Source organism: Cervus elaphus, chromosome 15 (assembly GCF_910594005.1).
Source record: "Cervus elaphus chromosome 15, mCerEla1.1, whole genome shotgun sequence".
In the NCBI taxonomy this organism is placed as follows: Eukaryota; Metazoa; Chordata; class Mammalia; order Artiodactyla; family Cervidae; genus Cervus; species Cervus elaphus.
In genome coordinates this window covers 65,817,735-65,833,008 of record NC_057829.1, presented here as the reverse complement: position 1 = coordinate 65,833,008, position 15,274 = coordinate 65,817,735, and the positions used below count along the sequence as shown (strand labels likewise).

Genomic DNA, 15,274 nt, shown 5'->3' with positions numbered 1-15,274 from the left:
CCCCTTTTGACTATTGTAAATAATACTGGTATGAACATGGGTGCAAAAATACTTGAGTCTTTGCTTTTCACTTCTTGTTTTTGAGAGTATGCAGGTTAAAGTGTCTTTAGGTCAGTGGAGTAAAATTCTGAGATGCTTAAAAGAGAGATGAACTTGAACTTACAAGATTTTTCTTTTGATCACTTGGATGTGTGAGGGGCTGGTTAGTGGAATTCTGATTAAAGTTACGATTTTGGGTGGCAAATACAGGTATTGGTCCTAGATAACTTGTTCCTCAACCTTCAACAAATGTTTTTTTAAGTGAAGTTTAGGAGGAACCAGTAGTTTCATAGATCTCAGCAGGGGGAGTTCATGGACCATTCCTGGTATGTTTCTGTTAATGTAATTTATCTTCAATTAGCTATGTGACTTCGGATAACTTATTAAATCTTTCTGAATTTTAATTTGGTCATCTGTTAATTGGGACCATTATTAGCTCCTTCATGGGATACTCAGTAGGTTTCAGTGAAAGTGATGTACTTTAAGTGCTTTACATAATGCCTAGCATCATCTGCTGCTGCTGCTGCTGCTGAGTCGCTTCAGTCGTGTCCGACTCTGTGCAACCCCATAGACGGCACCCCACCAGGCTCCCCTGTCCCTGGGATTCTCCAGGCAAGAAAACTGGAGTGGGTTGCCATTTCCTTCTCCAGTGCATGAAAGTGAAAAGTAAAAGTGAAGTCGCTCAGTCGTGTCCGACTCTTAGCGACCCCATGGACTGCAGCCTACCAGGCTCCTCCATCCGTGGGATTTTCCAGGCAAGAGTACTGGAGTGGGGTGCCGTTGCCTTCTTTGGCTTGGCATCTAGCATATACCTAATAGATGTTACCTCCCTTGCCATTTATGACTTTTGTGTTTCTCCCTTTGAAAAGAGATGACTGCAGTTTGGGGGAGATGATTTCTGTAGTTAGGTGTCTCTTTTTAAGCTGTCAAGTGGAGTGCAGTAGAAAAGAGGAAGATTTGAGATAACAGTTTTCCCTCTATATCCATGGGTTCTGCATCCACAGATTTAGCCAACCACAGATCAAAAATATTTGGAAAAAAAAGATTCCAGAAATTTCCAAAGAGCAGAACTTGAGTTTGCTCTATGCCAGCAGCTATTTACATGGCTTTTACATTGTATTAGGTATTGTAAGTAACCTAGAGTTGGTTTAAACTATATAGGAAGATGTGTGTGGGTAACTATACCATTTTACTTAAAGGACTTGAGAATCTATGGAGTTGGGTGTTTTGGGGGGGAAGTCCTGGAACCAATCCTACCCACCCCCCCACCCCCACAGTGGATACTGACGAACAACTGTACTTGATGTGAACTTCTGGCACAGTTAGTGATTTGTATTAGGTGTCATTCAGCAGAAAGATATGATCCATTTCTCTATGATACATGTATCTGGCATTGGTGTTTTGGGAGAGCCTACTCCTGGGGCTGCGAAGGATTGGGGCCAGTGAAAATTGTCTGTTAAGGTCTGGAGGGTCTAAGCCACCAAGCTTGTCCTCATCTGAAAAGATACTCTGCAATAAACTGTGCCATTCTGTTTTGTGGGATGAGTAGCTATTGCTCACCTAATGGGCAAAACTGTTTACACAGTATTGGGTTTCTGTAACATAGGCCCTTTTTCTTTGGAAATCCCTCAGACTAATGATCATATTTTTGTTGAGGAAGATTTTATGTTAGTCTCTTCTCCCCTGCTTCCTTTTAAAACTATTATCTAAAAATTAGAAACGTGGTAACTAAAGTGTTAAATTAAAAAGAAAAAAAATATATCCTGCTCCACCGCTTATCTTCACAATGACTACAACATGTATCATGCTTGATACCAAACTCAACAGAGATATGACTAATTAACAATCTTATGTTTATACAACCAGTACCTTATCTTCTGTAGTCATCTTAACTCTTCCCTCTGTGTACTGTTACCTCTGTGACTGTCCTTGGAGCAGTTTGGCTGGTCACGTGCCCAGACGGCACCAAGTAAACAAGTGGGTCACGGGTGGTTTTCTGAAAACGTGCGTGTGGAGAGTGGCGAGGCAGGACCCGGCCGGCATGAGCTCTGTGCTCCTTGTGTGTTGGCACCGAGATCCCGAGTACCATTCCATTTCTCTTCCGTCCTTAACCTGCCCCTGGCCCACGGCTATTCTCTGCCCTACAGTTAAACCCTGTTCATAGCACTGTAATAGCTTATGAATAAACCTGGCTACTAATTGTTTATACTCAGGTTTTTTTGTTTGTTTGTTCCATTTCTGATTTTGCATAAAGAAAGGGGATCCTAGTTTCATTTGAGGAGAAGGAAATGGCAACCCACTCCAGTATTCTTGCCTAGAGAATCCTGTGGACAGAGGAACCTGGTGGGCTGCTGTCCATAGGGTTGCACAGAGGCGGAAGTGACTTTGCATGCATGCATACATTGGAAAAGGAAATGGCAACCCACTCCAGTATTCTTGCCTGGAGAATCCCAGGGACAGAGGAGCCTGGTGGGCTGCCATCTATGGGGTCGCACAGAGTCGGACACGACTGAAGCGACTTCGCAGCAGCAGCAGCTCCATTTTGAAGTTCAGATCCAATCATGATCTATGTTCAGTACATAATTTTGAAGGAGACACCCAGAGTGAAGGGAATAGAAGCAGTTTTAGTTGACATTTATTATTAGTAGTATTATTTTTTAAAGATCCTAGTGAGAAAACAGAAAGAGAAAGGGAGGTAGAGGTGTGGGAAAGATGAGATTTGAAGAAGAGAGATGAGGGACTTCTGTAGTGGTCCAGTGGTTAAGACTCTGAACTCCCAATGCAGGCGGCCCAGGTTCTATCCCTCGTCAGGGAACTAGATCCCACATACCGGAACTAAGAGTTTGCAGGCCACAACTAAGAAATCCCACATGCTGTAACTAAGAACTGGCATAGGCAAATAAATGTTTTTTAAAAAAACAATTAAAAATAAAGAGGAGAGATGAAAGCTGACATAGAGGGCCTGCTGAGGTGGTTTTTGCTGAGAAAAGCTACTAGGACTTTTTTAGTGTTGAGAATGAGTAGAAGAAAGGTAATAATGAGGTGTTAAGCAGCTGTGCTATAATAAGTAGCTGAGGACCAAGAAAAGAACAGCACCAAGTAGATGGAAATAACCTTGGAGCAGCCAATAGGTGGAGAAAGTTATAAACCAGAGTCTTCTAAGGAAGCATTGATAATAGTATAGTCAGCAAGTCTTAAGCAAACCATTTATACATAAGCTTCCTTCTGTCTTAACATTTGACTACATCTAGCTCAGATGGTAAAGAGTCTGCCTGCAGTGTGGGAGACCCGGGTTTGATTCTTGGGTTGGGAAGATCTCCTGGAGAAGGAAATGGCAAACCACTCCAATATTCTTGCCTGGAAAATCCCACAGATGGAGGAGCGTGGCAGTCTATAGCCCATGGGGTACCAAAGGGTCAGACACGACTGAGTGACTTCACTTTCACTTTTAGCACCTTTGTCTGTTGTTGTTGTTCAGTTGCTAATCAGTGACTCCATGGACTTTTGCAACCCCATGGACTGCAGGCTTTTATCTTAATGGAATGAAAGAAGGAACACTAAACTGGAGACCAGGTTCTAGTCCCTGCTTGGTCACTAACTAGTTGGGATGGTGGTCGGGGGTTGTTTTTGAATCCAAAAATGAGGGAGTAGGATTAAATAACCTCTAAGGTCCTTTCTAGCTCTAAAAATTTAAAATCAACTGTGTTGAAGCCTCACAGACTTTGAACTCCCATCACATCGGGTCAGAGGATAGAAGACCATGTGTGTGTATATAGGACACTGAACAGTTGATAGAATGCTAAGTCAGAGAGATGTTGAAGGAAAAAAGTGTTATATTATGGGATATTTGGGGTATTCCTTCTTAAAGAGGAATCATGGTTCCTGATGTCAGAGGGAAGCCAGTTTTAAGGTTACTTTGTTCATTTTAGCTGCCTTTTAAATTCCCTCTAGAGAATGGTGACTTCCGGGTAAGAAAACCCTGGCTTTTTTCAGAAGGTAGGGGGTCTGACCTGAATTGTCAGGGATAGAATGCAGGTTTTCTTGATACAGACTCTCAGAGTATTGCAGTGCTGGACTCTCTTTCTCAACACTTTTTGACTCTGCTAGCATCGGTGACAGTTGGAACGCAGGCCACCTCTTGGCCTGTGCTAGAATTGCTCTCTTCCTCCCCTCATATTTATCACTTTGTCATCCCTGATTCTGAATCCCAGAGATCAAGGCTAGCTGTAGTCCAGCAGAGGAGCAATAAATCATTGTGCTCACTTCCTTTCCTCCAGGTTTTCTACCCCTTAATTACCACATAACCACTGCTGAGGTTGCATCTTTGTGCTGTGTGTGCCTGGGACAAAAGCCTTCGTTGATTGGATGTGTACAAAAGCAGCTTTGTTTCTATCTAGCCATTGTGTTTTGTAGAATGCTACATGTATTACCCATCCTTTTTTCTTGTCTCCTGTGAATTTGTAGAGTCTTACTGCCAGAAGATTTATCCATTAACAGGGCTTGTCTAAGCTCCTGGGTTAGTGGGGGTGGAGTGGGCAGCCCCTACACATTAAGAAGAGAGATTTGGGCTGGGTTAGTCTTTATCTTGGCCATGCTGCAGCTTGCAGGATCTTAGTTACCCAATCAGAGATTGAACCCAGGCCACGGCAGTGAAAATGCCAAGTTCTAACCAATGGACTGCCAGGGAATCCCCATGGGTTAGTCATTTTTATGTGGGTTTTAGCTAGTCCCCTTCATTCTCTGAGCTCCTGGTAGGAGCTTAGTAGATTGTATGATCCAGAATGGTCTCCCATGGAGCTTTTTTGGGTCCAGTCCAATAGATGAGTTGTTAACAGACAACATCAAAAGAGCCAGCTGCCTATCATTTGCCTTTCCATTGGGAAACCTTAGAGAACTTGAGTCAGGGTGAAGAGTTCGTAAATGAGGATGCCTGCCTCCTTCAACCCTAGCAAGGATTTTTTTTTTTTTTTCCTATTTGAAGGGAAGAGTCAGGCTTTAGAAACAGAATGTAGACAAGCTCTTATACTTTTCCTTGCCTGCTGTTTCTTTACTGTACCTGTGCTTTTAGAGGGTTGAGAGTGAGGGGTGTTGTGTGGCAGGCACCAAGTATCTGGAGAGACTTACTCCTACTCATCATTCCCTGCTGTTTCAAATCTAAGCTCACATCTCTTTTCTAAGAGTAGTAAACTTCACACAAAGCTCAGATGAGAGAATGGACTTCTCTGCTGACAAAAAAGCAGGTATGGTCTTAGGAAAGGAGTGGTCAAGCCTTTTTTGTATGTGTGTATGTAGAAGTAGGACAGGCTGAGGGGGAGAAGACAAAAGGACAATCAAATACTTGGAGCCGCTGAACCCCTCCTTTATATTCCCCATCACACAGGGGAGATAGGTACAGTGGCAGTGGCTATGGTGGGCCCAGAAGCAGGACTGAGTTTATAGCCTTGGGTGAAAGAGTATAAGGCAACAGTTAAATTATTTTATGCTTAATGTTTATTGGCAAAAATGTCTTTAAAGCTGTACTGTTTAACTAGGGACTTAGCAGTCAGTCTCATGATTGAGATTGCTTAGGTTTTGGCACTCTCTCCCCTCATTAAAGATTACAAGGCAAAAAGGGGACCTTTTCAGTAAATGTTGTCACAATTAAGAGAGGACAGAGCATGTTGCACTCTCATTTGAATATTTAGAACAGTTAAGGGCTCTTTTTTTCCCCTTCATGAGCTCTTTTTTTCTCCAGAACTAAAGCAGTAGGTTCTACACTATGTCTGTTGATCATTTAGATTCGAAAGATGTCCTTCTTAGCAGTAATGTTTGAAATAGATACGTAGCTAAAACTTGGTGACTTGGAACGCTAGCAGCCTGGGGTGAGAAGGGACGTGCAATAAGCTGAGGAAATTTGATGGGAAATCAGCATACAGGTGTAAATTTGGAACACTGAAATGTCCATTTTATAGTCAAATTTCTGAGCTTAATTGCTATTTAAGAAGTAAAAAGTAGATTTTTTAAAACCTTCTATGGACAGATAAGCAGATATGTGCTTGAGAAGGTCAGTGCTTGCTTCAACTACACTTGCTCTGCCTGCCTTTAAAATTTTCCTAGTAGCTGTGATATACTCATTCTAGCCCTGTTTGGATTTCTTTAGATCTAGTCTACTTTCATTTAACTTTATTGGTTATGCTTTGATTATCTTATCAATGCCTTTTTTTTTTCCTTCTTTTTAAAGCGTTGATAAATTTGCTGAAGTTCCTTATGTCAAATGAGACTGTACTTTTGGCAAAGCACAACATTTTTACGTTAGCTCTTATGGTGAGTAGCAAAAAAACACATTTATTTTTCTGAAGTTATACTCTAGGGCAGAAACGGGCTGGTTTGAGAAAGGAGCTGGTGTTCTAAGGATTAAACTATAGGGGGATACCAGGCCTTTATTTTCCCTTTGGATCAGAATCTCTCTGCTAGTGCTTCCACTTTCACCTGTGTCTTTGGAGAACCTGGGGCTCTTTCATGAAATAATGGTAAGACACACTGTTATATAATATTCCCACCACACAGATATAAGAGGTATAAATTAATTTCAAGGGGATCAATGATATGGAAAGGTAGAAAATAATTAGAAAGTGATGAGTTTTCAGTAATTATTACTTTAATGTAATTTATTGAATGGTAAGTTTTATAGAAGTTAATTTTTAATAATGACTGTTTAATAACCAGAAAATTTAACTGCTCTTGAAAGACAATAAGAGCTGGCTACATAGCACACTACTGATAATACCCTTCTGAGTCTTCATAGTATGATGTCTATATATGGGCTTTTGCTTCTTTTTTAGATTGTGAACCTATTTAATATGTTTATCACATATGGAGATACATTCCTGCCCACCCCCAGCAGTTACGATGAACTCTACTATGAGATTATTCGCATGCACCAGAGCTTTGACAACCTCTACTCTATGGGTAAGCTGTCTTCTTTTTATTTTTCTCTCCCCGTCAGCTGTGGTTTTTGGTCTATGAAAGGTAAAGACTGCAAAAGATTCTCCCCTAGTTGCTTGGTGCCCTTACTTGGCACAGAACTATAGTAGTCTCCTTTTCTCAGTTAATAAGATAGTATGTGTGGACTTCCTCGCCTTTAGGAACTCAGAATTCATCTCAGTAGAAAGCTGGTTAGCATCCCTGTAGCCCTTTCTTGATGTTTGTGAAAGAGAGAAAATAGGGAGGCTTGTAGATTTAGTGAATGCCAGTGAGATGGGTGTGAGAGTGGGTGGGAGTTGACAGCAGCAAATAGAAGAGCTTGGATCCCAAAGGAACATTGTGTGATTTGAGAAGGTACGAGGTTTTAAGGATTTTTAATGTACCTATGTATTTTTAGCATAACTTAGAAGAGGAAGTGGGCATTAGATAAAAATCTTTTTTGCAAAAACCTTTTGGTGATTGACTCACCAAAAATTTACTCTGCAGCCATGAGTATTCCTTATTTCTATAAGAGGTCATGTATCCCTGTAAGTTTGAGTGAAGAGTCTAATCAAACCTACCTAAGTTTAAAGGTCAAGAAAGATTTCTGTAGGTTTCCCAGAAATAGTAAGCCACTTAATAAAGGTGTCTATTAAAAAGCTCCAACTTATTAGCTTTATTGGGATGTAATCGATATATAATACACTGCATTCTTTTTTTTTTTTGGCCATGCTGAGGTATTTGGGATCTTAGTTCCCTGACCAGGGATGGAACCCACACCCCCTGCAGTGGAAGCATGGAGTCTTAACCACTGGAGCCTCAGGGAAGTCCCAAACTGCACTTTTTTAAAGGATACAGTTTTTGATAAGTTTTGGCATGTGTCTATGTACATGAAGCTGTCATTAAATCAAGATATTGTACATACCCACCCCCTCCACAGATTTCCTTGTGTCCTTTTATGTCACTTTTACCACCTCTGTCCCTTATCCCTAGGCAACCCCTGATCTGCTTTCTGTCACTATTGATTAGTTTACTTTATCCCTGTTGTTGGGACTGTTTATGACAAGTTCATCTTCTGCTTGGGACTCCTGTATCATGAGTAAAGTAGAGGGGATTTGGAATACCTGGAGAAAGAGTAGAAGCAAAGAGTGGAAAGAAGGATTGCCTAGGAGGAAATTTTTTTTTTTCTATTTCCCTGCTTTCTCATTCTCAGTGTAATAGCTTTAGCATCATGTCAGCTCCCCTCAGAATAAGAGGTTCCCATTGTCATATCAAGTCACACGTCTTTTTTTTTAATTTGGAGCTAGGAAGTCTTCCATGAGAACCCTCTAGCAAATTTCCCACTGGCAGAATGTTCTCAATGTACCCTGGTGTGGTTTGCATCTACCCGGCTTTTACTAGTGTTCTTGTTTTCAAGAATATAGAATTTTCCAAGGGTGAAGAGCAGCCCCAGAGGCTTTAGTACCCATTAATGAATGAATAAAGAGGTCTTTCAGTGAGGAAAGGAAGGAGAGTTCGAGTGGGGGAGGTGTTTTATAGATATCTGATTTACCTGCGCAGTTGAGCTGTGTACACAGTCAAATGAGATCAACGTTTGCAGCTACAGCAACAAGAGAAGAAAGGATATCTGGGAATGCTCAGATGTACTAAGAAAGTACAAAGAGGAAAGTGAATATTTACTTAATGAAACACAACAAATAGTAGGAGGTGGCATGTTTCAGTACTCTCCATTTTGTGTAAAGTATGATGAAACTTCAGGTGGAAAAAAATGTATTTTTTAGTCAGGTTTTTTTACATAATTTAATTTACATATATGGTATAATTTACATATATGGTATAATTCACCATTTTTAATGTACTGTTCTGAATTTCAGCAAATGCATATAGAAGTATAATCACAGAAAATCAAGATTTAGAAGAGTTTTACCATCTCAAAAACTTCTGTCTTCTCTGTACTCCTGTGAGATCAACTCCTCCACCCACTCCTGTGAGATCAGCTCCAAGCCATTTTCTAGCAACCACTGATCTATTCCTTGTCCCCATGATTTTGCCTTTTCTAAAATAGTATATAGATGACATCATACCATTTTTTGAGTCTGGCTTCTTATACGTAGTAATATGTTTGAAGTTATCCATGTTGATGCATGTATCAGTAGTTTGTTCCTTTTTATTATGGGGTAATATTGCATTATGGGAATATGCCAGTTTAGCTTATTCACTTATCAGTGGAAGGACATTTAGAAAGTTTCCAGTTTTTTAGGGATTGTAAATAAAACCTCTGTAAACATTTTTGTACACAGCTTTATGTGAACACAAGTTTTCTTTTTACTTGGTACCTTCCTGAACATATGGAGCATATTTACAATAGCTGTTTACTACACTTGATCTTAGCCAAAAGGCCGAGAAGCGAGGTACAATAGCTGTTTTAATGTCCTTTCCCACTAACTCCATCATCTCTCTTCATGTCTAGGTCTGTTTTATTGACTGATTTTTCTCCTGCTTATGGGTTATGTTTTTCTGGCTTCTTTGGGTTTTTAAAATTAATTAATTAGGCTGCATTGGGTCTTAGTTGTGGCACATAGGGTCTTCATTGCATCATGTGGGATCTTTGGTTGCAGCACATGGACTCTCTAGTGGGATCTTAGTTCTCTGACCTGGGATTGAACCCGTGTCCCCTGCACTGCAAGGTGGATTCTTTTTATTTTTTTTTGAAAAATTTTTATTGAAACAGTTGATTTACAATGTTGTATCAGTTTCAGGTATAGAGCAAAGTGATTCGTGTGTGTGTGTGTGTGTGTGTATACATATGTGTATTCTTTTTTAGATTCTTTTCCACTATAGGTTATTATAAAATATTGTGTATAGTTCTGCAAGGTGTTTTCTTAACCACTGGACCACCAGGGAAGACCCTTTTCTACTTCTTGAATGCTGGTAATTTTTAAATTGGATTTTGAACATCGTGATGTTAATGTTGTATGGTTTGATTTTATTATGTTCCTTTATATAATGTTAGACTTTGTTCTGGAATGCAGTTATGTTGTGTGGAATCAGTTTCATCCTTTTAGGATTTGCTTTTAAGGGTTATTAAGTTGGGTTAGGAGAAGGCAATGGCACCCCACTCCAGTACTCTTGCCTGGAAAATCCCATGGACAGAGGAGCCTGGTGGGCTGCAGTCCATGGGGTCGCTAAGAGTCAGTCACGACTGAGCGACTTCACTTTCATTTTTCACTTTCATGCACTGGAGAAGGAAATGGCAGCCCACTCCAGTGTTCTTGCCTGGAGAATCCCAGGGATGGGGTAGCCTGGTGGGCTGCCATCTGTGGGGTCGCACAGAGTCGGACACAACTGAAGCGACTTAGCAGCAGCAGCAGCAAGTTGGGTTAAGAGCAACTTTTATTATAGGCTAATTTGGCCAGATTACTAATGCAGTACCCATCTGAAGATTCTTCCTGATAATTCATATATTAGTAGGTTTTTCTACTCTTGCTGGTGGAAATGCAAATTATTTTGTTTGTAGAGCCTTCCATGAGCTCTACAGTTTCTTCTCTTTTCCAGTGGTTCTTTACCCCCAGGCTTGAGTAGTTTTCCCTTTCTTACGTGTAGATCATTGCTCAGCAGAAGATGTAAGAGGACCCCTCTACAAACTTATAGAATACCCTGTTAAACTCCCTCCTCTACAGTACTCTACCCCACAAATTCTAGGTGCTTTGGCCTGTCCAGTTGCTGATCTCTGTGTCTTTGATTTGGCAAGCTTCTGGATTCTGTTTAAGTTCCTCCTCTTTGCCCTGTAGATTGGAAACTTTTTCACACAGTAAGCTGGGATAATTCTTGGGCTCGCCTTGTTTGTTTTCCATCTTCAAGGATCACAGTTCTGTATACCCGTTGTCCAATGTCTGAAAGTTGTTGTTTCTCATATTTTGTTCAGTTTTTTCTTGTTTACGGTAGACGGGTTAATTATATCTGGTTACCTCATCATGGCTAGCAGAGGGAGACTTTTGATAAAGACACACATTTAATATTCCTATGGCAATTAAGCTACTGCAGTGATATCCACTGACAAGGAAGGACCTCAACACAAGCTACCCTGAACCATAAATGATACCATATTTTGAACTGGTTTTTTTTCCTTTTAGAAAAAGTTAATTACCAGTACTAAAGAAAAAACAAGGTGCAATTTTTTTTATTTAATACAATCTCTCCTTTCTAGTATGACCACTATTTTCATATGGGCTTCCCAGGTGGTGCTAGTGGTAAAGAACCCGCCTGTTAATGCAAGAGATGTAAGGGATGTGGATTTGATCCCTGGGTTGAGAAAATCCCCTGGAGGAGGGCACGGCAACCTGTTCAAGTATTCTTGCCTGGAGAATCCCATGGACAGAGAAGTTTGGTGGGCTACGGTCCACAGGGGTCGCAAAGAGTCAGACACAACTGAAGTGACTTAGCATGCATGCATGCATTAGTCTACTTTATGCATAGTTTTACATAATTGTGATCATGTTATCCTACTTCTTTTTTTTTAACTATTATAGAACATTTTTGTATTTTTTTTTTTGGTAGTTTTCTGAAGTTTCTTTCTCTCTCCCCCCTCTCTGTTTTTGCATAGTGCGGGTACAGTTTATTGAACCATTCTTTCCTTTCATGAAAATTATGGTTGTTTCCAGTTTTTGCTATTACTTAAGTCTCTTTTTTAAATGGCTGCATGGTATGCTGTTTTTGTGTATCATACTTTGTACTACCTAAACGATAACTTTAGCTTGAGGCGTTTGGGCATTTCGAGATAATTTTGTGTTTAAATTTGGGAACTTAGAAAAGAATGTAAAAGCCAATGGCTTGGAAAGCTTGTTTCCCTTGGAAATGCAGTGATGAGGACATCTGGGTGCCTGTTCACTAAGGAACAGAAGTGACAGGATGTTAACAGAGAAATAATCCATGAACGGAGTTGAATACCTCTCTGAGGTAAGGGGAGTAAAATTCAGCTCAATTCCACAAATACTAGATCCTCACCATCAGAGAATTAATGATTTAGTGGAGGGTGGTCTAGTGGAAAACGGATATATCTAAACAGTTTTTGCAACTGAGTTGAAAAAAATACGTCTGACCTGCTTGAAACAGTTTTGTTCATTCATGAATAAATTTGTGCATACACTTAATGAAACCCTCAGTTGAGACTGAAAAGCTCTAACTTGAAACTGAGTTCCCCTGCACTAAATCTTGTAAATTAGGAAAGCAGCACTCTGATAATGTTTTATTAAGGCTTCCATCTTCTCTTTTGTAAAATTGGATGAATTTATAAAAATGAAATATTGCTGAAATAGATGCAGAGCAGCCAGATGAGTTTTCTTTCCCTATAACAGCTATATGCCCTCCCTCTAGGACAGCGGCTGCTACTACTACTCTTGCTAGAGGAATACTGGTCAGGAGTTGGTAGTGATGGTACCTAAGCAGATTGGTTACACGCTTTTTAATGTTAGGCTCTGATTAACTTAACTAACTAACTTTCTCCTCTGTGAAAGTCTTAAGTATATTCCTGCATTTGTTTGAAAGACAGTCTATTTAATGAATAATAGCTAATACTAATACTTATGTAACAATTACTGTGTGCCAGGTACTGATCTAAGGTTTTATATATATATAACTTACTTGATTTTCATAATAATCCTTTCATGTAAGTATTGCTGTTTTTCTCTAGTAAGTGGCAAAGGCTAGACTTGGACACCAACAGTTGGCTTCAGAGTTCACACTCTTAACCACTCAGTGTATCAAGTACAGGCTGTAGGACCATTCCCTCCAGGTTTAAATTCTAGCCCCATTACTTACAGTTCTGTGAATGAACTTGATTGATTAATTGTTTGTCTCCTCTGAGTCTCATATGTGTGCTGTATTGTATATATTCTTTGTCCAGTTTCTGGCACATAGTAGACTCTCTACATGTTTAGTTCATATTCATTATTCACTCATTAAAATATGTATACTTAGCGTGCCCACTGTATGCTTGTTCTTTCAAGGAACGCTTGTGCTGGTTTGTCTCTCTTCTCAAAGAGCATAGGTACTGTAATGTGTGGCCCTGAAGCTCATAGCTGGTAGAGAATATGCATGTGTTTGTGCTAAATTGCTTCAGTCATGTCTGACTCTTTGTGACCCTGTGGGCCATAGCCCACCTGGCTCCTCTGTTCATGGGATTCTCCAGGCAAGAATACTGGAGTGGGTTCCAGAGTATCTTCCCAACCCAGGGATCAAACCCAAGTCTCTTACGTCTCCTGCATTGGCAGGCGGGTTCTATACAACTAGCACCACCTGGGAACTATATTTCCATCATCCCTTCTGTGAGTAAGGGTGTAAGAGACTTTGGTCAGAGAAGGGAAGAATATTCCAGTTGATTCATGTTGCAGGTCACACAGTTAAGTCAAGGGAGCTAAAGTAGGTTACTGTTTGATTGAAACATGACCATCCTCTGTCTGACAAGATTATTTATCCTATTTGACCCAGTTTAGACCTGTAGGAGAAAGATATACTGTATGTGGAACAGGTAGGGACACTTACTCAGCTGGCCGATTCCACTAAATCGGCCCAGCTGTTAGGGAAATGATTAATGTGGCAATCAGGTTACCCTCACATCACCACTCCAGTGTAGATTTTAACTGAATGCAAAAACTAAGTATGGAAACATTTTAGTGGGGAGTGGAGAGAGGGAAACCCAAGGCAGAGGAGTAGAATATCTTGATAGAAAGTGAAAGAAAGAGGAAAAAAATTGCGGGAAAGATAGTTGAGAATAAGCCCTTATATTTTTTCTCTAGATTAGAATGTCTTAAATAGAAGATTGGCACAGACTCCATTTGGTTTTTCCAATAGTGATATTCTGCATTGTGTCTTCACTCATATTTGTTTAATACCAGTGGTCTGACACATCTTTGTTCTTTCCTTTTTTACAGTCCTGAGGCTTTCTACCAATGCAGGCCAGTGGAAAGAAGCAGCTAGCAAGGTGACTCACGCGTTGGTTAATATCAGGTAAGAAGTGAGGATTTATCTCTTCCAGAGTTCTGTAGTTAATCCTGAGGTTTATTGTACCTTTCTAAGTGAAATGTGTTGAACATCACTACTATTTTAAGCCCTGATGTCTGTAGGAGTGGAAGAAATTTTCGTATTTGATCAAGAAAAGCAGGAATGCATGTGACTTTCATTTTGTCATGTTGAAATAGCTCACAGAATTTGCTCGTTTATGAATTTTCTTATCAGGAGATAGTTGGAAACCCTTTTCAGGCCTCTTTGTTGCCAAAGTGGTTTCTGTGTATAGGCCATCTGAAAGCTTTTCTCTGGAAATTTTTTTCTGCCTTTCTCCATGAGTTGAATGAATGACTCATGGGATCTGGAACTTTTGACGTTTTGCTTTACATGGCTATTTCTATTTGTGGTAAACAGAGCCGAATGGAGCTCATGGGGCTAAGTCATTTTAGGTTCCTTATGAAACAGCATGGCAATTACAGAGTGCTATATATATTGGATAAAATTGAGTCAGACATGGAGTTGGTTTAGGGTCTTGAGAAAATAGCACACACTCACAGGAGAGAGCTGTTTGTAAATGGAGAGAATGTGCTTTCAGTGTCATGAAACCTAAAGCTGACTTGTGTTACATTCCTCGCTCCCTTTGTGCCTATCATTTTTTATTTTCTCAGCAGTTATTATATTGCTCTTGCAAACAATTGAAAAATTAACATTGAGTAGAAGAGGCAAACCCAACAGATGGGGAAACTTGATTTAGCTCCAGATGTAAGTTTTGCCAGACATTCCCAGTAATAGTAATGCACATTTACAACTTGGTATAGATTCTAATTTGTGACAGAGCTGAGATTCAATATTTATTTCTGTATCTTTCTTTTCTTCCCACCCCTTTCTTTTAAAAAAGATAAAATGTCCTGCCCCTGCAGTGACTTACTAGTGTTTGACAAGTCTGGGAACAAAAGAAAAAGTGTGAAATGTGTGTTTTGGGAGGGCGGGGGTGAGGGAGCAGGTAGGTGAGATGTGCTAACAAGATTGCATTGAGGGTATTGAAGGTTGATCTGCCTTACCTGACCCCCAGAGACATTTTGCAGCAAACATGGTTTTATAAATCTCACACCTTCATGTATATTTGCATCTAGCAAATAAGCCAGATACTGTAGTAAATCCTTATGATAAATGTGACTTTCTGTAGGAATCAGGAATTACAAACTGCCTTCTCCTAAAGAGCCCTTGTGACTGAAGGACAGTATGACAAATGTGGGTGTTTGAAAGAAACACCAGATTCTGGGCTACAGAA

General features: G+C 40.1%; 1 protein-coding gene and 1 pseudogene across 1 annotated transcript in view; one reads left to right on the top strand and one right to left on the bottom strand.

The window, feature by feature from the left end:
* ARMH3 (armadillo like helical domain containing 3) overlaps window positions 1–15,274 on the top strand; it is a 171,400-nt gene that overhangs the window by 67,485 nt on the left and 88,641 nt on the right. The window contains exons 21-23 of the mRNA XM_043924866.1: window positions 6,260–6,342; window positions 6,861–6,987; window positions 13,911–13,986. Coding sequence (XP_043780801.1) covers window positions 6,260–6,342; window positions 6,861–6,987; window positions 13,911–13,986 — 286 coding nt within the window. The remainder of the gene's footprint in view (window positions 1–6,259; window positions 6,343–6,860; window positions 6,988–13,910; window positions 13,987–15,274) is intronic.
* On the bottom strand, window positions 9,221–9,392 carry LOC122709657 (annotated as a pseudogene).